Genomic DNA, 26,763 nt, shown 5'->3' with positions numbered 1-26,763 from the left:
TTCAGATTTGCATGGAAGAGAGCACTTTTATTGTCGTTTTATCACATCACATCCGATTCGGACACGCTGTTGATGCTAAAACACGTCCCAGAATGCACTTTACCCCCTCACGATCAAGCACGTATCCTTATAACATGCGTCACAATCCCCTCAAAATGCGTTTGCTGCCGATCCAGCAGGCATGACGTCCACAAAATCAGAAGAAAATACAAAAAAAGTCAAAGTATGAAAGATTTGAGAAAAAAATGATTACTTTATAAACATATAAACACAGTTTATAAAATCTGTGGTCTCATTTACATCTTTACATTCATTAAATGTACATCCAGCGGGGAGATTATACACCTGTATATTTAATATCTGAGAATTAAACATATTCATAAAATATTTTCCCAAGTACTTGGCAGTCGGCGTCTTCATTCATCTCGATGTTACGCGCTAAAGTTGGAAAACGATCAGAAGTATTTACGGTTCTCGCACACGTGAAGCCTCGTCTTGAATTAAAGGTTGCTAAAAATGAACATCAGCGCCGCTCAGCGACACAAACATGCGATAAAACCTTTCAAACGAAACGTCTCCAGCTCTTCAGCCCCCTGGTGGCCGTCTGCGGCACTGCGTCGATCAACAGCTCCATCTCTAGTGGACGTTTCCCTCTAATTTGGTTTTCAACATTCAGATTCTGTTCCCGAAGCAGCCGCGGATCTTGGTCGACCGGCTCCACGGAAGAAACGAGTTCAGACGCGCTCGAGGCTTTAGCTGCACAATCCTGCATCCGGATTCACCGAACGCTATTTCCGTAAATCAAGAACACAGACCTGGAAAAACAAGATGGGGTTTCCATTAACAAAAAAAAGCTGAAAAATAAAAGCTGAAATAAAATATAAATATTAGAAGGAAAAGTTCAACTACTTGAAAATTAGAAATGTTGCTTTTGCAACTAATTGAAATAAGTTTGAGTCGAAGCACTAAAATTACTAACTGGAAATAAATAAATACAACTGAATTAACCCTTTGGTGGTCCTTGCGTGGCGGTCAAATATGACAGATTTTGTATTATTATTATCATTTCAATGAAATGAATTTGCTATATTTTAGTTTGATAATGTTTTTTTATTTAATATTTCATATTTTTAGTGGATTTTATGGTATTAAATTATATTTATGCAGTTGTTTAAATCCATTTATTCACTTTTTGAGTACAAACCTGAAAAAACAAACAAATAAATGAAACCTAAATAACCTAAAATTAACTTAAAGAAATTAAACCAAAAACTAATAAAAATGACAAAAGCACATAACTAAATGCAACAAAATTACTAAAAATTACACTAAAATTAACTAAAATGAACATTAACAAAAAAAGCCTATTTAAAGTAGTAGTAAAATACTAAATAGTAAATAATATTATTTATTGTGTGTGTGTATATATATATATATATATATATATATATATATATATATATATATATATATATATACACACACACATACCCACACACACACACACACACACACACACATTAAAATATAAATTAGATTAAAATAAACAATAGAATAAAATATTATATTACAAAATTTAAAAATCCATGAAATATACTGAAATACATTAAAAATAATAATTAAAATAATTAAATAAAAATAATAAAATGTAATTTACATTTTATTAATTTAATAAAATTATTCAATAAAATAATGAAATTAGATTAAAATAAATTTAAAAGTATTAAAATAGATGAAAATAAGTAAATATAATAAATGTAAATAGATTACAAAAATAAAAAAATAGATGAAATATTAAATTAGATTTAAAAAAATAAACAATTTTTATTAAATTAGATTAAAACCACTTTAAAATATTTTATTAATTATTATTATTATTATTATTATTATTATTATTACTACTACTACTACTACTACTACACACACCTTCCACACACACACATATATATATATATATATATATATATATATATATATATATATATATATATATATATATACACACACATACACACACACACACATATAAAAATTAGATTAAAAATTATTAAAAATAGATTAAGTAAATAGAATAAAATAAATGTAAAAATGAAACCAATAAAAGATTAAAATAAACAAAAAATAGAATGAAATAAATACTAGATTACAAAAATAAAAAATAGATTAAATATATTAAATTAGATTAGATAAATAATTAAATAAAAATTATATTAATTTAGATGAGTTAAACTGATTAATTAATAATTATTATTATAATTATAACACACACACACACACACCTCTTTATATATATATATATATATATATATATATATATATATTATATAAGTAGGTGTGTGTGTGTGTGTGTGTGTGTAATTATAATAATAAGATTATATTTTCTAACATGTTTTCAAAATGACCCTCGGATGAGGAGACGAACGTACCGATCCATCTGACGCACTTGCGCCGACTTTATCTCCCACACTGTTCCAGCAAACCTCAAATATTCCTCCGGTTCCTCTGTAGCTGTTCACCAGCGCACCGCTCTGAAAAACACGTTCATCATCATCATCATCATCATGTGGTATGACGGGTTACAGCGTAAACACGAGCCGCTGTCGTACTGACCACCGTGTCCCAGATGTGAACGCATTTGTCGAAGGAGCCGCTGGCCAGGAACTTCCCGTCCGGACTGAAGGCCACGCTGTAGACGGGCTCCTGGTGTTTGGTGAGCGTGTGGGTGCAAACGCCTCGATCGACATCCCATAATCGCACCGTCGAGTCGAAAGAGGCACTGAGGAAGACAAACGAAGTGTTAGATGCGTATGGATGAAGAGTGTTAAACACTTCCGATGTGTATCCCTTTTGGATTTCAGCAGGGCTTTCATATGTGATCTTCCTCGTGTGACGGACCCCATCCTAAAATTTAAAAAGGCATCTACATAGTATAAACACCCAATTTATACTCCAAAAATTAATTTTTATATTAAAAATTAATATTATAAATATGCCTATAATATTGTATTTTTTCTACTCACTATAGTACTCTATAGTTAGATGTATTATTTAATTAATTTTATTCTAATTTTTATTATCTAATTTAATATGTTTAATCTAATTTTTATTCATTTTAATATAATTATTTTTATCTATTTTTTATTTATTGTAATATTTAATCTTTATTTATTGTAATTTGTTTATTTTAAATCTAATATATTTCATCATATTTTTATGTATTGTAATCTAATAATTCTATTTTTTGTTCATTTATTTATTTAAATAATTGTATTCTAATTTTTATTATAATCTAATTTAATGTTCAATCTAATTTTTATTTTTATATAATATTTATTTTTATTTTGTGTTTATTTTTTATTTGAATCTAATTTATTTGAATCATTTTTACATTTATTTTATTCTAATTTAATATATATTATTTTAATTTCTATTTATTGAATTTATTTTATTCTGTTTTATATAATTATTTAAATATTATCTATTTTATATATGAAATATTTATTTTACATATTTATATTTATATCTATTTATTGTAATATTTAATCTTTATTGTAATTTGTTTATTTTAATCTAATATATTTCATCAAATTTTTATGTATTGTAATCTAATAATTCTATTTTTTGTTCATTTATTTATTTAAATAATTGTATTCTAATTTTTATTATAATCTAATTTAATGTTCAATCTAATTTTTATTTTTATATAATATTTATTTTTATTTTGTGTTTATTTTTTATTTGAATCTAATTTATTTGAATCATTTTTACATTTATTTTAATCTAATTTAATATATATTATTTTAATTTCTATTTATTGAATTTATTTTATTCTAATTTTTTATATAATAATATGATCTATTTTGTAATATATATATATATATATATATATATATATATATATATATATATATATATATATATATATTTATTTATTTATTGTAATATTTTATTTTATTTTATTGTAATTTTTGTTCTATTTCTATTTGTTCATTTATTTTAATCTAATTGATTGGAATCATTTTTACATCTAATTTAATATATATTATTCTAATTTATATTTATTGAAATCTAATATTTATTTATTTTATTTTAATCATTTACTTAGATTAAGTTCAATTTAAAATTATTAAAATAGATAATTTAATATAATCACATTTTTTGTTTATTTTTAATCTAATATATTTCATCTAAATCTAATTTATTGGAATCATTTTAAATTTATTATATACATATTTATTAATATATATATATATATATATATATATATATATATATATATATATATATATATATATATATATATATATAAATTAAAATTTTTTTCCCCTGATTTGAAAATTGCTGATTTGAAATTGTTATTTAAACGTGGGTTCGGGAAGCAGTTTTGGAGATTACAGGATTCCCCCTTTCAAATAGACAGGACTTGCTCTTGGATGCCCGAAACAGCTGCCCGAGTGACCAGACTTTCCTGGAAAGGCACTTTGGGAAGGTTACCTGGCCAGCAGGATGTTGGCGTTGGGACTGTTGCTCCCGGTGCCCGTGGGGCTCCATTTGATGGTGTAGATCTCTTTATTGTGCGCCTGAAGGTTGTGAACGCATGAATCGTGCTTCATACTCCAGATCTGCCGTCAGAGGAACATTTGATCATATTCAATATTTCATTATGCACTATTCAAAAAAGGTGCATTTTCCCAAACAGAAAACACCAATTAATCCACACCTTTAACGTCATGTCATCCGAACAGGAAGCCAGCAGCATTCCCGACGGGTCCCATTTAATGGCGTTCACTTCATTCTGAAAGCAAACAAACAGTGAGTTCATCTAGTGTTTCACCCTGGTGTGTGTGTGTGTGTGTGTGTGTGTGTGTGTGTGTGTGTGTTATTCTCACCGTGTGCCCTTGGAAGGTCTTGAGCGGACGCTCACTCCCTAGGCGACACACGTGTATGCACATGTCAGTGCTGCAGGAGGCGAAGGTGGTGTTATTCTGCCAGTCCACGTCCAGCGCTGGAGCTGCACTCAATCACATGACCATATTAAACTCTGTCTGACCAATGCTGTGAACTCGAGGCAGAGGTCGTGAACTCACCAGAATGAAAGGGAAACTGCTGCTTGGCTTCACCCGTGTGCGCGTCCCAAATGATTGTCGTCTGCAGAACCAGAACAATTGAACAACTGATTATGGGAGAAAAGACGGGTAATAATTCTCTTTCATTAAAATATATTTATGTTTTTGTTGAGTATCATATTTGATCCATCAGGCTTTTATGGCTCATATAGTCTGATATAGTGAGAATATGGAGCTCAATTTTATTCAAAGACTCAAACTCAAACTCAGCAAAAATAGGGAATTGGATGCAGATTCTGATATTTTAAAATACTTACATAAAATGCATATAAATCCAATTTAATATATTTCACCTCATTTTTGTTTATTGTAGTCTAATATTTATTCTATTCTAATTTTTTATTTAATTTTAATCTAGTTTATTTGAATAATTTTACATTTATTTTGTTATATTTACTCATTTTTAATTCATTTTAATGTAATTTAATTTTATATAATCAATTCTTTTAAGTTTATTTTTTATCTAATTTAATATATGTAATCTAATTTTTATTTTGTAATCTAATATTTATTTTATTCTATTTTTTTATTTAATTTTAATCTAATTTGAATAATTTTACATTTATTTTGTTATATTTACTTATTTTAATAATTTTAATCCATTTTAATCTAATTTAATATAATCAATTCTTTTGTTAATTTTATTATTTTTTTAATCTAATTTAATATATGTAATCTAATTTTTATTTTTGTAATCTAATATTTTATTCTAATTTATTATTTAATTTTAATCTAATTTATTTGAATAATTTTACATTTATTTTGTTATATTTACTTATTTTAATATCTTTTAATCATTTTTAATTCATTTTAATCTAATTTAATATAATCAAGTCTTTTGTTAATTTTTAAATTTTTTTTATCTAATTTAATATATGTAATCTAATTTTTATTTTTGTAATCTAATATTTATTTTATTTTAATTTTTGTTTGTTTTAATCTAATCTATTTGAATCATTTTCATCATCATATTGTAATCTATTTTAATAATTTGAAATGTATTTTAAATGTAATAGAAAGGCTCAACAAAAATATTAATTTGCAGATTCTGATATTTATATGAAATTCTGTTTCTTTTAATGTAAATCAATAAGATCATTATAACAGTACAGAGCAGATACTTACATAAAATGCATATTGATATCAATATCTGTCGATAATATGTCTTAGTAAGATGATATTTAAATGTTCAGTTTTATGATCAAATCTCTCTGGTTTTAAAACATATAATGCAATGATGATCGAGAGATGAACAAATAAACCTGATGATCATATTTGATACTCCTGATTTTTATAATAAATGTCTGGATAATCAATTAAACCTGCTTCAGATGAAATATTACTAATAATATCAAAGTTATTCTACGTTTACTTGATAAAAATCAAGCTTTCATAGCAGAAAGACACGAGCTGAAGGAGGACAACTAAACTAAAAGACTTGATAAAAGAGTCTGAACTATCAACCAGAGACAGAAGAACTGGAGGAGATTGTGTGCGACAGGTTTGTCAGAAATTCATGTATCAGTTGTGGTTCCTCATAAAGTCACGTAGAGACTGACCTTGTCGACTCCAGCGCTCAGAATGCTGTTGCCTTTCTTGTTCCACTTCAGTGCAAATATGGGTCCTTTGTGCTGTCCGAGTGTGCTGCTCAGATTACCTGCGAAAACATCAGGAAAAGACGCTCACTCCTCGAGTGTGATCAGCTCTCAGTGTTAGGGAAAGAAGTCGACTTACCGTCTTTTGTCCATATTCTCGCAAATCCGTCATAAGATCCAGTTGCTAAGAGAGTGCCGTCGCTCTACAGACACAGAACAGACACTGAAAGGATGCAAAACACTCCCACTGGAGGGACTTTGGAAACCTTATTCATGCTCAAACAGCAACATTACACACTAAAGAAAGATGAAGATGGAGAAATCTTTAAATCATTCTTCATCTTGGAAGTGTGCTGAAGCCTCCGATTGAGAACTGCTCTAAACGTTTAACAGCACACTCACGTTCCAGTCTAATGAGGTGACGTCCTTGTTGCTGGGAACGTCCTGTCCTCCCTCTCGGATGCAGTGCCGCAGGACCAGCTGAGTGGAGCTGCTGTTGCTGTTCTCATTCAGGTTCCATATGCGAGCCGTCGAGTCGCCAGAGCTGCAGCGATACAATAAACAAATAACACAAACTTAAGGCAAAACACCGCTGGTGAATAGGGAAAAACTCTCCTCACTCTAAATCCACTCCCCCTCCAACTTCTCCCCTCCCCTCAAATCCTCTCTTTCTCCTCTCCCTTTCTCCGCTCCCCAACTCCTCCCTTTTTCTCTCCCTCTTTCTCCTCTCCCCCTCAAACTCCTCTCCTCCCTCCAACTCCTCCTCCCCTCAACTCCTCCCCTCAACTCCCCCTCTAACTCCTCTCCCCTCTAATTCCTCTCCTCCCCACAACTCCCCCACCTCCCCTCAACTCCTCTCCTCCCTCAACTCCTCCCTATAACTTCTGTCCTCCCCTCAACTCCTCTCCTCCAACTCCCATCAACTCCTCCCTCCAACTCCCCTCCTCCCAACTCCATTAACTCCTCTCCTCCCTCAACTCCTCCCCTCCCAACTCCTCTCCCTCCACCTCCCCCCGCTCAACTCCTCTCCTCCCTCCAACTCCCCTCAACTCCTCCCTCCAACTCCCTTAACTCCTCTTCTCCCTCCAACTCCCCTCAACTCATCTCCTCCACTCAACTCCTCCCCTCCCAACTCCCTTAACTCCTCTCCTCCTTCCACCTCCCCCCTCAACTCCTCCTATAACTTCTGTCCTCCCTCAACTCCTCTCCTCCAACTCCCATCAACTCCTCCCTCCAACTCCCCTCCTCCCAACTCCATTAACTCCTCTCCTCCCTCAACTCCTCCCGCCACCTCCCCCTCAACTCCTCTCCCTCCACCTCCCCCAGCTCAACTCCTCTCCTCCCTCCAACTCCCTTAACTCCTCTTCTCCCTCCAACTCCCCTCAACTCATCTCCTCCACTCAACTCCATTAACTCCTCTCCTCCCTCCAACTCCCCTCAACTCCTCCCCTCCCCCTCTCCTCCCTCCACCTCCCCCTCAACTCCTCTACTCCCCTCAACTCCTCCCTCTAACTCCCCTCCTCCCAACTCCATTAACTCCTCTCCTCCCTCAACTCCTCCCGCCACCTCCCCCTCAACTCCTCTCCCTCCACCTCCCCCCGCTCAACTCCTCTCCTCCCTCCAACTCCCTTAACTCCTCTTCTCCCTCCAACTCCCCTCAACTCATCTCCTCCACTCAACTCCATTAACTCCTCTCCTCCCTCCAACTCCCCTCAACTCCTCCCCTCCCCTCTCCTCCTCCACCTCCCCTCAACTCCTCTACTCCCCTCAACTCCTCCCTCTAACTCCTCTCCTCCCTCCACCTCCCCCCTCAACTCCTCTTCTCCCTCCAACTCAACTCCTCCCCTCCCAACTCCCTTAACTCCTCTCCTCCTTCCACCTCCCCCCTCAACTCCTCCCTATAACTTCTGTCCTCCCCTCAACTCCTCTCCTCCAACTCCCATCAACTCCTCCCTTCAACTCCTCCCTCCAACTCCCCTCCTCCCAACTCCATTAACTCCTCTCCTCCCTCAACTCCTCCTCTCCCAACTCCTCTCCTCCCCTCAACTCCTCCCTCTAACTCCTCTCCTCCCTCCACCTCCCCCCGCTTAACTCCTCTCCTCCCTCCAACTCCCTTAACTCCTCTTCTCCCTCCAACTCCCCTCAACTCATCTCCTCCACTCAACTCCATTAACTCCTCTCCTCCCTCCAACTCCCCTCAACTCCTCCCCTCCCCTCTCCTCCCTCCAACTCCCCTCAACTCCTCCCCTCCCCCTCTCCTCCCTCCCCCTCCCCCTCAACTCCTCTACTCCCCTCAACTCCTCCCTCTAACTCCTCTCCTCCCTCCACCTCCCCCCTCAACTCCTCTCCCTCCACCTCCCCCGCTCAACTCCTCTCCTCCCTCCAACTCCTCCCTCCAACTCCTCCCTCCAACTCCTCCCTCCAACTCCTCCCTCCAACTCCTCCCTCCAACTCCCTTAACTCCTCTTCTCCCTCCAACTCATCTCCTCCACTCAACTCCTCCCCTCCCAACTCCCTTAACTCCTCTCCTCCTTCCACCTCCCCCCTCAACTCCTCCCTATAACTTCTGTCCTCCCCTCAACTCCTCTCCTCCAACTCCCATCAACTCCTCCCTCCAACTCCCCTCCTCCCAACTCCATTAACTCCTCTCCTCCCTCAACTCCTCCTCTCCCAACTCCTCTCCTCCCCTCAACTCCTCCCTCTAACTCCTCTCTTCCCTCCACCTCCCCCTCAACTCCTCTCCCTCCACCTCCCCTGCTTAACTCCTCTCCTCCCTCCAACTCCCTTAACTCCTCTTCTCCCTCCAACTCCCCTCAACTCATCCACTCAACTCCATTAACTCCTCTCCTCCCTCCAACTCCCCTCAACTCCTCCCCTCCCCCTCTCCTCCCTCCACCTCCCCCTCAACTCCTCTACTCCCTCCAACTCCCCTCAACTCCTCCCTATAACTTCTGTCCTCCCCTCAACTCCTCCCTCCAACTCCCCTCCTCCCAACTCCATTAACTCCTCTCCTCCCTCCAACTCCCCTCAACTCCTCCCCTCCCCCTCTCCTCCCTCCACCTCCCCCTCAACTCCTCTACTCCCTCCAACTCCCCTCAACTCCTCCCTATAACTTCTGTCCTCCCCTCAACTCCTCCCTCCAACTCCCCTCCTCCCAACTCCCTTAACTCCTCTCCTCCCTCAACTCCTCCCCTCCCAACTCCTCTCCTCCCTCCACCTCCCCCTCAACTCCTCCCTCCACCTCCTCCCTCCAACTCTTCTCCTCCCTTAACTCTTCCCTCTCTCTCCTCTCCTCCCCACAACTCTCAACTCTTCTCCTCCCTCAACTCTTCTCCTCCCTCAACTCTTCTCCTCCCTCAACTCTTCTCCTCCCTCAACTCTTCTCCTCCCTCAACTCTTCTCCTCCCTCAACTCTTCTCCTCCCTCAACTCTTCTCCTCCCTCAACTACCAGATCAGGTGCTGGTGCCCCTATCTAACTCTCAAATGTTAGTCTGGATCCCTGGTTCTCGATGTAATATCGTGATATCGCACATCCCTACTTGAGCCCAAATATTTATGTCTATTATGTAATTTTAGAAATGCATGAAAAAAAGTGCAATTTAAACCATTTCATAGTGGAGAAAAAATACAATAGTTCTAGCGAGAGTTATACTTATCCAACTTATAACACCCTCACAGAAACCCTCAACTCTGCCCTCGTGAGGTTAGAGAGGTCAGCGTCCAGATCGACTCACCCTGAGGCCAAGAGGTCAGTGACGGGGTTCCAGGCACAGATGAAGACCTCTGACTCGTGACCCCGCAACACCGTGGCTTTACTGGCAGGAATCTGGACCTCATAGTCCACCTCCATGGCCTCAAAATGGTTATCTGATAGAGAGGAAAAGCAGCTCAGAATTACAAACACACTTCAGCAGTTCTCACCCACAGTGCAAGGCAAATCTGTGCACCTTTTAGAACTGAATTGATGCATTTATTTTTTAAATGTATATGCATTTAAAGTGACCCTATTATGCTTTTTTAATGGTTCCTAATACAATAGATTTACATGCATTTTTCTGTTGAGTAAATGACTTACTGAGGGCGTGGGTGCCATTCTCGTCTCCGTTGAGTGCGGTTTCTCCGTTCTTCGTGGCGTGGGACTGAACGGCTGTCGAGTTGGCAGAGCAGGCGGCTTGCTGTTGCTGTTGCTGGGCGAGTTTGTCTCTGAACGCCTGCTTTCTGGTGTGAACCACGTCTGGCATCACGGCATCGATGAGCGACAGAGACTCTATCGGCCGACCGTCAAACACCGTGCCGTCCTTAAAGATTCAACATTAAAATCAAAAACAAACCAACAGAAGCAGTTCATCTAGAGCTAAACATCCTTTTGGAAGTATTTTGATTTATTTATAATTCAATAATGAATTTTTATGATCATTTTAAAAGATATTTTAGAGATTTACATAACTAGAAAAATGTATTTTCATTTTTAAAAATTCCATGACTAAGATTTTAATTTACATTGTCAAAATATTAGTACATTATTATTATTATTTATGTACAGTATTATAAATAAAATATGAATAATTAATTCATAGATAAATTTCAAACATTTAGATTAAGCTTAAATGCTTTTTTAAAATATCAATGTTGAAAAGTTTAGATCAGGGTTATTATAGTTAAAACTAAATCCATAAAAAGCATTTTTGTTCCTTGAAATAAATGCTACGTGAAATGAAATAAAATATACTTTTTTAAAATCATTTTATTTTATACATTTCTCAGTTTTATTGACTTTAATGTAGTAAAATATCTAAAAAATAAAAAAGCAATTTTATAGAAAAGAAATAATTTAATAAAAACTAAGCATATTTAAAAATAATAATAAATATATAGATAATTAAAAAAACTATTTCAAAACATTATACAAATAATTTAGTTTCTCATTGATACTAAAACAACACTAAATTTATGATGTTGCCACAATTGTTAATTTTTGCTTCATTTGCGCAACGAAAATTTTGTCTGTGGCTTGACCAAGTGAACTTTTAAATAAAATAATGTTTATTCCTGAATATAATTAAGCATATATATATATATAAAGGTTAAATACAAGTCTACTTATTATTATGACTTACAGCCAGTAAAAATTATTCATGCACAAATCTAGACAATATCAGTATGGTTGATGAAGATGAGCCGTCACCTCGTTGATGCTGATCTCGGCCTCCACATACTGAAGTCCTTTCTGCAGGATGGAGATGAGAGCAGCAGGTGGCACTAGAGTCCCGTTGATGTTGGACTGACTGATGTGACTCTCAATGCCAAACGTGAACGCAGAGTGAGAGAAACCTGCCGCACAAACACAACACCAATGAACGAACAGTCGCTTCATTTCAACCAGTGAGTAAATCTGAGATCTGAGAAGAGATAAAACACTTAGGATATTTGTAAGGGTTATTGCAAGCCGGGTGTTTACCTGACTCCTGCAGATATCTGTAGACCAGGAAGTTGACTTCATCACTGGTAATGCTCATCTTAGCTCACCTCAGGGGATGAGCGACACTGGAGCTCACGATCGCCCCCTACAGGAAACATGACAACACTACATTATACTCTGATTAATCAAATGGTCCGTTCTGAAAACCAGAAGAAAAATAACTTTTTTTCAGCTAGTTTCTCATTTTCTTTTAGGTTAAAGGGTTACTTCACCCAAAAATGAAAATTCTGTCATTAATTACTCACCCTCATGCCGTTCCACACCTGTAAGACCTTCGTTCATCATCAGAACACAAATTAAGATATTTTTGATGAAATCCGATGGCTCAGTGATTGACAGCAAGATAATTAACACTTAACAAAGCTACATTTAAAACAGTCATGTGACTACAGTGGTTCAACCTTAATGTTATGAAGTGACGAGAATATTTTTTGTGCGCCAAAATAACGACTTTATTCAACAATATCTAGTGAAGCTACACAAATTGTTTCGAATCAGTGGTTCGGAGCGTGTATCAATCTGCCAAAGTCACGTGATTTCAGTAAACGAGGCTTCGTTACGTTATAAAGTTTGTTTCAAAATTTCAATGGTTCACCACTGGGGGGCGTGATTCTGACAGTTTGATACACGCTCCGAACCACCGATTCGAAACAAAAGATTCGTAAAGCTTCAGTGTTTTAAAATCGCCCATCACTAGATATTGTTGATTAAAAGTCGTTATTTTGTTTTTTTGGTGCACAAAAAGTATTCTCGTCTAGGGCTGGGCGATACAGCTACAAAAAAATGATCACAATATGATGTTTCATATTGATCGATATCGATAATTATTGAAAACATTTTAGTAGAAAAAAAAAATGTTTGAATTTAACCAATGCATTTTTAATTAAGGCAAACAACAAATAATTTTTAAAACAAAGATAAATAAAATTTAAACAAATCTTTCTTATATTTTATATGAAGATTAAATAAGAAACTGCACAATTCTGGATAAATTGAGAATTTTTTGTTTGTTTGTTTCAAACCGAGATCACAATTCTGAACGTCAACTAAACGTAATTTACTAGAGGTTCTGACAAAATATTAATTGTTACAGTCTTTTTAAAAAAAAAAAAAAAAAAAATGTAAATATATTTGAATTAATTATTTAAAAATGATGATAATTCAATGACGCCCATAAATACTCTTGTTTCATTACTGGATGAATCAGTGTATTTAAAAGAATCTGTTGAATGAAGATTCAACGTCAAATACATTTTTTAACACTCACTTATCGCCACCTGGTGGTGAAACAATGTAATCGATAAATGCGCCATTTTCAGCGCGTTCGAGTTTCTTTCAAAAGCTGATTTGCTCTATTTTGATCTATAACACAGACATTAGTATTTATATCTAAACTATCTGTGATAATTTGAATATTTGTAACACAAATGATTGAAAACACGACAAAAAGTATTCTCGTCTCTTCATAACATTAAGGTTGAACCACTTTAGTCACATGACTGTTTTAAATGTAGCTTTCTGGGCATCTGAAAGTGTTAATTATCTTGCTGTCAATTACTGAGCCATCAGATTTCATCAAAAATATCTTAATTTGTGTTCTGAAGATGACTGGAACGGCATAAGGGTGAGTAATTAATGACAGAAATTTACACTTTTGGGTGAACTAACCCTTTAAATGCTTATTGTAAATGGGTATTTAATGAATTTTTAATGAATTTATTTAGTGAACCGCAACTGATGTGAATAAGAACGTGTTTTATATTGGGTTGGTAATGTATTTGCAAGTGTGTTTCGGTGTGTGTGTGTGTGCAGGGAGTCGTTTTGCGTCATTTCCCGTTGCACTTCTCGCGCATGTTTTCATGAGAAATTGTGGTTTGGGTACCTGACCTTTGGGTGACAGAGCTGTTGTCAGCTCGTGTAGTGCGTAACACCCTGTTGTGCGTCATTTACGCATTGTGAACACCACAACGAAAATGTGATTTTCTACATATATATCTGGAAAGAGTTCGATAATATAGCTAATTTGCAATGAAATGCATAAAATTAAATTAATGCAAAAATTATATCCAGTCAGTCTATGAGATGCGTCTTCATATCTGAGCCGGTCTCTGGAGAAACTGGAATCATCTTTGTTTGGTGGTCTCATTTGGTTAATTAGTCGACACACAACAGCCTGTGGGATACGAAAAGTCTCGAGCGGTTAATGATCATATAAAACAAGGCTGTAATTATCCTGGGAACCTGCAGAACTACAACTAATCCACATATCAGATCGCCTTATGAAAGAAACACCAATTACACCACATCCAGGGAATTCACACACAGAAGACGGCGTCCCTGTAGTGCACCAGGATTTATTTCCCCTCAGAAGAAGCTCCAACCGCAAGCATCATGGGAAAACATCAATAACTCAGTCATCTGGGATTCACTATATCTGAGCATAGTCAATTCAAGGGTATTCAGAACAGAACAGGAATGAAGATATAATTATAAAACAAATGATAGAGGCATTTCTAGTCTTAAAAAAAAGAAGTATCAGCTGTATGCAAACTGACCCACATTTGATTTTTGACCACTGAATCCAAATATCTCTGGGATTGAACCCTATAGAGCCTTAAAAATGAAGATACTCAAAGAAAAGTTCATTAAGAACCAGAATTTAAAAATATATTGAGATATCTTTAATACTTTTTGAGTTGCAGGCATGCAAACTTTGGGGGAAATAACATGAAAAGTTTTGAAAACGAAATGAAAACTTTTCCCCATTTTTGAGCTGTAACCATTGGCTTATAATGAAACAAAGATTGCAGAAGACAACATAATTTACTAATAGTACAACGTACTTGCATTGTAAATTGAACACATTTGGTTTTTGACCACTGAAAATGTGTACAATTTACTCATGGAGCCATATTGAGATCCCAATATCTCTGGGATTGAACCCTATAGAGCCTTAAAAATGAAGATACTCAAAGAAAAGTTCATTAAGAACCAGAATTTAAAAATATATTGAGATATCTTTAATACTTTTTGAGTTACAGGCATGCAAACTTTGGGGGAAATGACATGAAAAGTGCTTTTCCACATTTTTGAGCTGTAACCATTGGCTTATAATGAAACAAAGATTGCAAAAGACAAAATAATTTACTAATAGTACAACGTACTTGCATTGTAAATTGAACACATTTGGTTTTTGACCACTGAAAATGTGTACAATTTACTCATGGAGCCATATTGAGATCCCAATATCTCTGGGATTGAACCCTATAGAGCCTTAAAAATGAAGATACTCAAAGAAAAGTTCATTAAGAACCAGAATTTAAAGACATATTGAAATATCTTTAATACTTTTTGAGTTGCAGGCATGCAAACTTTGGGGGAAATAACATGAAAAGTGCTTTTCCCCATTTTTGAGCTGTAACCATTGGCTTATAATGAAACAAAGATTGCAGAAGACAACATAATTTACTAATAGACGTACCAATCAATGTGTAACAATAAAATAATGTTTCCAAAAGCTTTACATTTAAGGTAAAAAAATTGTAATTTTGACCCCCTCAACAAAATTGTCGATTACCAGAAGAGCAACGATACATCGTTATATTGAGATGTTACAATATAAAAATGCGACAATATGTATTGGTGATGTAAACAATATGATTCGCAAAATAGAGTTAGTTTTATCCAAGGCTCAGCTTACTGTATTTATGAGGTATAATTCACTCAAAAATGTAAATTTTCATCCTCATGTCGTTTCAATAAGGTAGCTGATTGACAGCAAAATAATTAACACTTTCAGATGCCCAGAAAGCTACATTTAAAACAGTCATGTGACTACAGTGGTTCAACCTTAATGTTATGAAGTGACGAGAATATTTTTTGTGCGCCAAAATAACGACTTTATTCAACAATATCTAGTGAAGCTACACAAATTGTTTCGAATCAGTGGTTCGGAGCGTGTATCAATCTGCCAAAGTCACGTGATTTCAGTAAACGAGGCTTCGTTACGTTATAAAATTTGTTTCAAAATTTCAATGGTTCACCACTGGGGGGCGTGATTCTGACAGTTTGATACACGCTCCGAACCACCGATTCGAAACAAAAGATTCGTAAAGATTCAGTGTTTTAAAATCGCCCATCACTAGATATTGTTGATTAAAAGTCGTTATTTTGTTTTTTTGGTGCACAAAAAGTATTCTCGTCTAGGGCTGGGCGATACAGCTACAAAAAAATGATCACAATATGATGTTTCATATTGATCGATATCGATAATTATTGAAAAAATTTTAGTAGAAAAAAAAATGTTTGAATTTAACCAATGCATTTTTAATTAAGGCAAACAATAAATAATTTTTAAAACAAAGATAAATAAAATTTAAATAAATCTTTCTTATATTTTATATGAAGATTAAATAAGAAACTTAGAGCTGCACAATAAATTAATATATTGAAAATAAATAAATAAATTGAGAATTTTTTTTTGTTTGTTTGTTTCAAACCGAGATCACAATTCTGAACGTCAACTAAACGTAATTTACTAGAGTTTCTGACAAAATATTAATTGTTACAGTCTTTTTAAAAAAAAAAGTAAATATATTTGAATTAATGATTTAAAAATGATGATGATTCAATGACACGCCCATAAATACTCGTTTCATTACTGGATGAATCAGTGTATTTAAAAGAATCTGTTGAATGAAGATTCAACGTCAAATACATTTTTTAACACTCACTTATCGCCACCTGGTGGTGAAACAAAAATAGGTGGTGAAGCAAAACCTATAAGATTTTCCATTCACCTTCCAATCACAAATTAAGATATTTTTTATGAAACCTAAGAAGTTTCTGTCCCTCCATTTAAAATCCATTTCTCTAAAACTTAAAAGATACAAAAAAAAAAGTGTCATATAGATAATCAAATCCAAATCCAAAGAAACAAGCGCGTCGCCATCTTTATAAAATTGTCTTTGAACTTCCGTTTTTGCATCGCTGTCAAAGAATAATTAGCTGGTGACGTGGATTTACGTGTTTAGAGTTAATGAAAGTTATCATGAGCATTGTTATGTTTAAAGCAGATGTCTTAACAAATGTCAGTAGACCGGGAAGATTTAAAAAATGAGCAGTTCATTCATAAATACGTAAGATCGCTGTGGAAATACAAGCCGGAAGTCAAAAGACAACGAGCGCAGCGCTGAAAAGGGGCGGGGCTACATAAGGTCTATAGAGTGGCGCAGGTATGACATCACTTTGTAGGAACCGAGTCAGAATTTTAGCATCCATAGCAATGGGATTTTGGTTAAATGGCTGAAATAAGGTCTGGTGTGATGCTAACTGCCTACAAAGTGACATCATACCTGCATCACTCTATTACATCATCGCCACAGACCAATGCTAGTTCAAAGGCGTTTCCAGCCGGAGCGAGCTTTTCCAGAAAGTTCGCTTTGGGAAGCTGTTCTGAACTCCTGAAACAAGCCTGATTTTGTTGGAAATGAAGTCACACCAGTTCCTTGATTTCGCTTGAAGCATTTCAGGGCCAGTGCTTCCGGGCCGCCCAGGTATAATAACCGCCGCCCAAGTAAATTCAGAGACACATTTTTGCTTTTATTATTGTTATCCTCTTATACTTTTGTATCCGCCCAAGATAATGAAACCGTCCGCGATCGATTAGCTAGTCGCTTCGCACCTGCTCGTTATGTGTGCGTCAGAGCCGCTAACATTCCCACGGGCGCTGTTGCGTGCTCTACAAGCTCGCACAACATCGCTTCAAAGTGATTCTCAATCGATGAAAAGCGCAGATTTATGCCAAGCGATTGCTAATGAACTCAAGTTGATGAATTATTACAATGTCTACTATGGCCTTTATATAAAATGTTTTAGACGGTTGTAAGAATCTGAAGGATCAGTTTGCAATAGTACAGACATTTCAAAATAAGAGTCCCGGTGTATTTCGGGCTTGTTTATAATTAAAAGTCACATGCTAAGTTTTTTCTTTTTCTTTTGAGCATTATTGGTATTTTGGTTACACAATAAATAGTATTTAATTAGATTTCCACTTAATTCATATTAAATTATTGTAGTCTCCCTCACAGGAAGAAAAGACTAAGAACATTATTTGACACACATATTATTCATTATATAAATTTTACTAGTAAAATCTGTGTCCCATTCACTGAGAGAGACACTATATGACAGCAAGGAGGTGAACCATTTAAATGCTGTAATTTTGCATAATTTACAATGCATAATATTAGTATTATGTAATAATATGCTATGTAATTAAAATTCATTTCAATAAATAAAAATACTGTTCAAAATCACACATTATTTGTTTGTCACACGTAGTGCCGTGGGTAATAGGAGGATTTTTCACCCGGCTACCACCGCAAGTATATTTCAAACCTGTGGGAAGCACTGAGGGCCTTAATGTGATCATCATTACTTTCAATGAGACAAAGTGCAGTGAAATTAACACCATAGTGTGAAACGACCATCCTGTTCTCAAGTGTTCACTAAACCTCTGTCCAATTAACAACAGCACACCAGTGTTAACATCACAGCCAGTGTCCTTGAGCTGAAGAATGGACAGAATTAATGGATGCATCATCTTATGCATCTCGACTGGTTTTGCTGACTGAGCTCCAGAAATAAACCCCAGCGCTTCCTGAAGTGTGACCAAAGAGAGAAGCAGTTTCTGACTACAGGAAACAGGTTAAAACTACCCAGATTAATCAGTCACAGGCAAATGTGACAAAAAACGAACAAATGGAGCAAATAAGATGGACATAATTGCTTCTGGCAGAAGATATGAAACTCATTTTCATCTAGTGAGCGATAATTAAAGTATCATAACACAAGGAAAGAAGGTGAAACTAGCCTAATGAAACATAATTAATACATTAAAATCATCAATAAAGTGCATCAGTGCCCATCCAACAATTATTTTCCCATTCATTTTTCACATAAGGATTTAAAAAAGTCTTTAAGAGTTATAACCATGACCCTAAACCAAACCAACCAGCTACGAGGTGAATCACAACATTACAAACTTTGATTTGAAGCTAAAACGTTTTTAAAATCAGACTAAAAAAAAAAAATACAAAAGGCACAAGAACTTAACGGCATTAGTGAAGGAAAGAACTACAATCCCATGAAGCATTGCAAATGCAACGGCAAAATAAATACAAGAAATTTACAACCTAAGGTGATTTAGCATACAGAGATAATATATTTTACGTGCATCGATAAATAAACATATTGTGTATACAAATAATTAAGTAGTTAAATGATTACGTCTAGAGATCGATCGACCGACCGATATATCGATTTACCGATATTTAAGTATTTTATCATAATCGGATATCGGTTTTGTAATATCGGATTTACCGATAAACGTCGCCATCTTGTGGGTGTTTTGAGAATTTCATAATCTAGAATGATAAAAACATTATTAATAATTCTGTTGTAACATACCAGTTGAGAAATGCAATAAAATACAATGTTTTGTTTGTTATATTCCAGAGAATATTATTCAGTTATTTCACATTATCCAGTGAATTATTCTTCGCTCTTTAAACAGCTTTAAATCTACTAAAACTGTAGTTTAAAATGAAGCATTACATTTCTGCAAAGTTGAAAGACAAAGTTATTGTTAACGTTAGTGTTGCTGCTGATGCTTTTTATAAATAAAATTACTTAATATGAAGATTAAAATTAACTAAATTTATTGTTGTATAAATAAGACTTGTTTTAAATATAAATTATATTTATTGTTATAATTAAAATGGTTTGTTCAGTTCAGTGTTGTAATCATGTCAAAAACAGAAGTATAACAGTAAATAAATATCGGTTATCGGGCACATAAACACACAAATTATCGGTATCGGTTCTAAAAAAAAATAAAAAATATCGGTCGATCACTAATTACGTCATTCGCAGCATTTCGCTGGAGTGGGTGGAGCTAAAGTTCTTTTGGCATGATTTTATTGTTGCAACTCTCTGATTGGTAACAATTTCTCTGCAGAATCATGGGTAATGTAGTTTTTCACCAAGAATTTTTCTGTTAAACATGATTATTTATAAAATTATGTTGAAATAATGCAAACAGACGCATATACCATCCATTAAAAAACCTCAAAGCTCACCGTAGGGATGTTTTTTAAACAGTTTATAAGTTATCATTATAAATCGATTCCCTTATGGAGAAAATGAATACAGCTTTTACACGTCCTGAATCTGACTCTGTATTCACAATGTTGCTTCATTTAATATTGCCAGTAAAATTACTGTGAATAAATGCTAAATATTTAATACAAACTCCAACCAAGAGAATAAAAAGAAGTGATAGAAGTAATAAAATGGTAACATTAGCATATGTTAAACAAGACATTACCGTTTAATGAATAAAAACTAGGTATAAAGGAAGGATAAAAATTGTCACAAGCACTGAGCCAAAAGAAACCACAAGAATGATTAATGTGGAAAACAGGACACAAGCGAGGCCGCAGAGAGCCTGATTTTCTCCTGGCTGGTCACCTCTGACAGATGTGTTCACAGGACCTGCAGACAGCAGCCATTTTCTCATGAGCGGTGCCGCGAGTCAAAATGCGCCAGTCATTCCCTGCGGTCACCAGAGACTAATGAACCCGCAAACTGACAAGTCGCCAGCGTAGCCACTTCAGTTAGTCGACTTCATACGTGACGACTGCGAGGGAGGAATCACTTCACTGTATTTTAAGCTGGAGAAACTTAACTGATTTTACTGCCATTAAACCTGGAAATCATAGCCTCTCAAAAACGTATTGCGTTAATAAACTAACGGCACAAAATATGATACAAAAAACAATGTTTAATAAATAGTAAAATTTATTTTTAATAACTATAATAATTATTTCACCAAGTAATATAGTTCATTAGTCTATGCTAAATAAATCATCATCTATACTATAAATAAATAAAATAAAAGTTGAAGTCATTAGTTTTAAAAAATAAACATTCATTATCGTTAGTTATATTTTTTGTAAATCACAGACAATTACACAACTGGACCCAGAGCAGTGTTATTTATATATATTTTATTCATTAATTTATTTATTTATTTATTAATATTTTGAATACTTTTATTTTATAATTTTCAGTTTTCGCTTAATTTTGTTATGCTTTTTCATTTTTAGTTTTCATTTATTACAGTTAGTAATTTTAATGCTTTATTTTACATTGTTAGTTGCTAAAGCAATATTTCTAATTTTTGGATAGTTTAGGTTTTTTATTGTGCCGTCAAACAATTAATCGCATCCAAATAAAAGTTTGTGTTTATATAATATATATGTGTGTGTGTACTGTCACATTTATCGTGTAAATATTTTACCAATTTTAATGATAAGATAACATTTTTTGTTTATTTGAACGATAATAACTAGGGATGCTAACAGTTAATCGCCAATTGATTAATTGTTGATAATAGTTTAACCCATAAAACTTATCAATTGATTAAGGAAGGTCATCTTTAGAGTGTGTAATTTTGAGGTGCGTATAACACGTATAAAAATGTATGTCTTCAAGCTATGCAATGGATTTAGTAGGCTAGCCATTTAAGGGTCCAAAAAGGAACATAAGAACTACTTACTTGTGTAAACGCCACAATAATAAAATGAGTGATAATAAAACTATAATCATCCCTACATACTATATCAGAGATCCAGCTTCCATTGGTTGAACTTTCAAATGACGTTAATCACTGCGTCACGATGTGATCAGATCCCGGACGTCCCATTGCTTAAGCGAAGCAGCATGTCAATGTCACTTATGTTGTGTTTGGGCTCGTTTGAAACCACCTGCTCTAAATAAATATATGTGATCTACTATGGTTTACTAATATTTCATGTGTATATCGTTTACACGTGCATCAGCAACATTTTTTCATAAGAGGTTTAAGAGGTTAACGAATAATTGATTGTTAATTTAAACAATGATCAATTACGGGAATTTATGCAAATTGCCATCCTTAATAATAAGTCTGTCCCAGAGGCCAGATGACCAAATGTAGGCTAATTTTCTTCAAATACTAAACCATCAATAGCAGTTGATCTGAGTGGAGAGAAAATTAATTCGTCAGCAGAGAGAAACGGTGTATGTGACAAACAGAAGTAAAATAGCTGATGGCAAAGACGTTTAAAACCTTAAAGGGTTAGTTCACCCAAAAATGAAAATTCTGTCATTAATTACTCACCCTCATGCCGTTCCACACCCGTAAGACCTTCGTTAATCTTCGGAACACAAATTAAGATATTTTTGATGAAATCCGATGGCTCAGTAAGGCCTACGTAGCCAGCAATGACATTTCCTCTCTCAAGATCCATTAATGTACTAAAAACATATTTAAATCAGTTCATGTGAGTACAGTGGTTCAATATTAATATTATAATGCAACGAGAATATTTTTGGTGCGCTAAATCAAACAAAATTACGACTTATTTAGTGATGGCCGATTTCAAAACACTGTTTCAGGAAGCTTCGGAGCACAAATGAATCAGTGTGTCGAATCATGATTCGAATCGCGTGTCGAACCGCCAAACTGCTGAAATCACGTGACTTTTGTGCTCCAAACTGCTGATTCGACACACTGATTCATAACGCTCTAAAGCTTCCTGAAGCAGTGTTTTAAAATCGGCCATCACTATATAAGTCGTTATTTTGTTTTTTTTGGTGCACCAAAAATATTCTCGTGGCTTTATAATATTAATATTGAACCACTGTACTCACATGAACTGATTTAAATATGTTTTTAGTACATTAATGGATCTTGAGAGAGGAAATGTCATTGCTGGCTATGCAGGCCTTACTGAGCCATCGGATTTCATCAAAAATATCTTAATTTGTGTTCTGAAGATGAACGAAGGTCTTACAGGTGTGGAACAACATGAGGGTGAGTAATTAATGACAGAATTTTCATTTTTGGGTGAACTAACCCTTTAAACAACGTTGCCATGGAGATGCAAAAATCCTGTGTATCACGTCAACATGCAGCCGCGAGTTGCACATTACAGCCCATTCAAATCCAAACACCATAACAGACATTTACACAAATACAGACACACTCCTCTCTAATGCAATATATTAGTCTAACAGTATTGTATTGTTGTGCATCACTGTGCATTTTATGGGACGTGTTTAGCACTGGAATCTCAATATACATACACACTAGGGTACAATATGATATATAAAAAAAAAATCATAACACGCCTGTGTACTATTATCTGACAGTTTGGGGTTAAAGAAGTCTCTCCTGCTCACCAAGGCCGCATTTATTTGATACAAATTGTGAAATATTTTTACATTTTAAAATAGCCGTTTTCTATGTGAATATATAGTAAAATGTAATTTATTCCTGTGATCAAAGCTGAATTTTCAGCATCATATATCAGTAATTTATCAGAGTTTTGTTGGAACACTACCAGTAAAATCATCACAAACATCATGAATATTCAGTATATCACGCAGCCCTAAAAATGGGATAAAAAAAACAAACAGACAAGCCTCAAGAAAACATGCAAACCATTTTGTCTGGTTTATTATGAGCATTAAACATGGAGACACTACAGTCTCTTTCTCTGTTTCAAAACTAGGCCATTCTGGCATCATTCTTTCAGACGGATTTGGATTTGGCTTTGCTCAAATCCTGGAGAAAATCCCAAGACCACAACTCTCTCTCTTCAATCCTATTAACCATTAACTCAGTCAACTTGTAATGATTTACAACTCTGTGCAAATCTAAAGCTATTTATAACAGCGTGACAAGCTGTAGCGTGGGAGTGATCTCCATATGAAGATGAATGGAGATTAGGCGCGGGAATCATATTCTAATTCTCCTTAGCGACTGCATTAGGCATTCCCAACTTTATCTTTAAAAACAAAACTGCGTCTTCCTTTCTTAGCATATTTAATTTACAACTTGCATGTAGATTCTACTTCTGTACTGCGTTTCATCTGCATAGGTGTCCTTTGCAGAGAAAGCAATCCCATAATGCACTGCAATCAGCACAGTGGGAAAAAAAAAGATGGACAAATACTGAGAAACATCAATAAAAATGTTTTTCTATCATTAAATTAAATAGTGTGATGTCATATATAATTGGCTTTATATCGGCCATTAATAGTGGCATTTGTCATCAAAACATCAGTTTGCACATACATCTGATTAAACACTAGGGTACAGTATGATCAAAATCATGTGACACCCGTTTTTGAATAATACATATAATGCGTAATTTGTATGAATACCCATTTTGTGTTAATTTTGTTCAATATTTCATAGAGCTGCATGACTCTGAATAGACGATAAAACAAACAAAATGCAATTTACTAGAGCTTCTGACAAAGTATTAATTGCTGCATTCTATTTTAAAAATATTTAATTCATTTGAATTTTTTTTTAAATTGGGTTTAATGAATGATTCAATGACTCACTCATATCATTACTGGATGAATCGTGTTTTTGAACAAATCGCTTGAATGAATGATTCAATGAGTCACTCATAAACACTTCACTTGTTTCATTGCTCGTTTTTTGAACGAATCTCTTGAATGAATGATTGAATGACTCACTCACATACTTCACTTGTTTCATTAGTGAATGAATCAGCGTTTCAAAACAAATCTCTTGAATGAATGATTCAATGACTCACTCATAAAGACTTCACTTGTTTCATTACTGGATGAATCAGCGTTTTTGAACAAATCTCATGAATGAATGATTCAATGACTCACTCATAAACACTTCACTTGTTTCATTGCTCGCTTTTTGAACGAATCTCTTGAATGAATGATTCAATGACTCACTCATAAAGACTTCACTTGTTTCTCTACTGGATCAATCAGTATTTCTAAACGAATGTCTTGAATGAATGAGTCAATGACTCACTCATAAAAGCTGTGTCTCATTTCGGAGGCTGCGTCCTCCGGAGGTCGCATTTGAAGGCTGCATACATCATCAAGAATGTTTTATTTAAGAAAAGTAACCGTAATAAAGTTGACTGTTATTCTTCGTGGTGTAAAATACTGTAATTTCTTTCTTACTTTGCAATCTAACGGTTACATCCTTGATGACGTATGCAGACTTCAAATGCGACCTCCAGAGGACGCAGCCTTCAAAACGAGGCGCAGCTAAAGACTTCACTTGTTTCAGCGTTTTTGAACGAATCTCTTGAATGAATGATTCAATGACAAATACATGTTTTTAACCGTCACTTGTCGCCACCTACTGGTGTAACGATGTAATTGATACATTTGAAGCATCAAGTTACTTTGAAAAGCTGATTTGCTCTATTTTAATCTCTACTGTAGACATCAGTGTTTATATCTGAACTATAAACTTTTATGCAGTACTTCTGTGATAATCTGAATGATTTCATGACAACGCAGATCTGAATGTTCGCTGTGACCGTACTCGTCAAAGCTTTAAAAGACGTTTAGTCATTTAGGAAAAAGATCGCGTGGGTGTTTGAATCGAGATCACAAACTTCATTAAACTTTCCATCCAAATATTTAGAAATGAGCTGTACTGTAATACAGTACGCCAACAAAAACAGATGCTGTGATGGAAATTACATACGCAGCAAGGTCAGCGATCAGATCTGGACACAAACCACAAATCATATCTCATAAATGAAAAGCCTACATCTAAAAACATGACCTTATTTTCCCTCATGGACCAGTTGATGCTGATTCAAGCAGCTAAATTACTGATATCAACAAGTGATGGAGGCTTTCAGCTGTAAGTATGTACTTAGTATGTACTGTTAAATCATTTCTACTGTAGAATAACAACACAGTTTAAATCATTATATTTGATACTCATTAAAAATCACAAAAAAAAAATGTCTAAAAAAAAAATTAGCACAACTAAGATTTGAAGTACACTAACTAGTACTACTAACTAGTGAAGACACCGGATCAGCCCCTCCCCCACCCGCCTCATCCTGAAGCATGTGCTGCTGCATCTGGCGGCTTCTTTCAGCATGTATTAGGACAAAAACAATAAGAAATGAGCTCTTTTGAGTGTCCATCACGTACTAAGGTGGTCAACAAACACATGCCACCCTGGAAATAAGACTTTAAAGGCGTTAGAGGTGAGTGGGAAAGTTCAAACATGCGTGTAGTTTCCTCACAAAGATTTCCAAGCACTTCAACTGATCAATCCACACAGAAAAAGTTCAAATGAATGAAATATCTCTTGTTCTCACCGCCAAGATTCAAGTCGCCGCTTCTCTTTCACTTCCACTTGGAAAACACCATCCAACTTCAGTGTGCAAACTGCGACTTTACACCCATCTTTAGGCAGATTTCCTCTCGTTATCGGCGATATTCCGTGTAAAGATCGATGTGGAACAACAGTCGAGGTCTCGAGTGCCAAAGTTCACGTTTAAATGTCGATCCTGTGTGTTTTTAGACAAGTTTCCTGTGTGTTTCTCACAGAATGGAGCGTCGGAAGACAGACAGCAGCGCACACACTTACTACAGCAGAGAGAGAGAGGCGGGCTGTGTTCACATGCCTACTGAGCTCCCTAA

General features: G+C 35.2%; 1 protein-coding gene across 1 annotated transcript; it reads right to left on the bottom strand.

Moving 5' to 3' along the window:
• tbl1x (transducin beta like 1 X-linked) lies at positions 1-26,763 on the bottom strand. Its single transcript, XM_048194835.1, has 15 exons — positions 26,439-26,763; positions 12,181-12,286; positions 11,908-12,053; positions 10,798-11,020; positions 10,457-10,589; positions 7,124-7,265; positions 6,861-6,924; positions 6,686-6,783; positions 5,088-5,148; positions 4,890-5,011; positions 4,721-4,795; positions 4,495-4,622; positions 2,611-2,776; positions 2,427-2,528; positions 1-815 (listed from the first exon to the last, which is right to left on the bottom strand). Exons 2-15 carry the CDS (start codon positions 12,236-12,238, stop codon positions 789-791), a joined length of 1,545 nt encoding a protein of 514 aa, XP_048050792.1. The 5' UTR covers positions 12,239-12,286; positions 26,439-26,763; the 3' UTR covers positions 1-788.

The sequence above is a fragment of the Megalobrama amblycephala genome, linkage group LG6 (assembly GCF_018812025.1).
Source record: "Megalobrama amblycephala isolate DHTTF-2021 linkage group LG6, ASM1881202v1, whole genome shotgun sequence".
In the NCBI taxonomy this organism is placed as follows: Eukaryota; Metazoa; Chordata; class Actinopteri; order Cypriniformes; family Xenocyprididae; genus Megalobrama; species Megalobrama amblycephala.
Note: the sequence above shows the minus strand (reverse complement) of the source record. Positions and strands in the feature narration are given on the sequence as shown.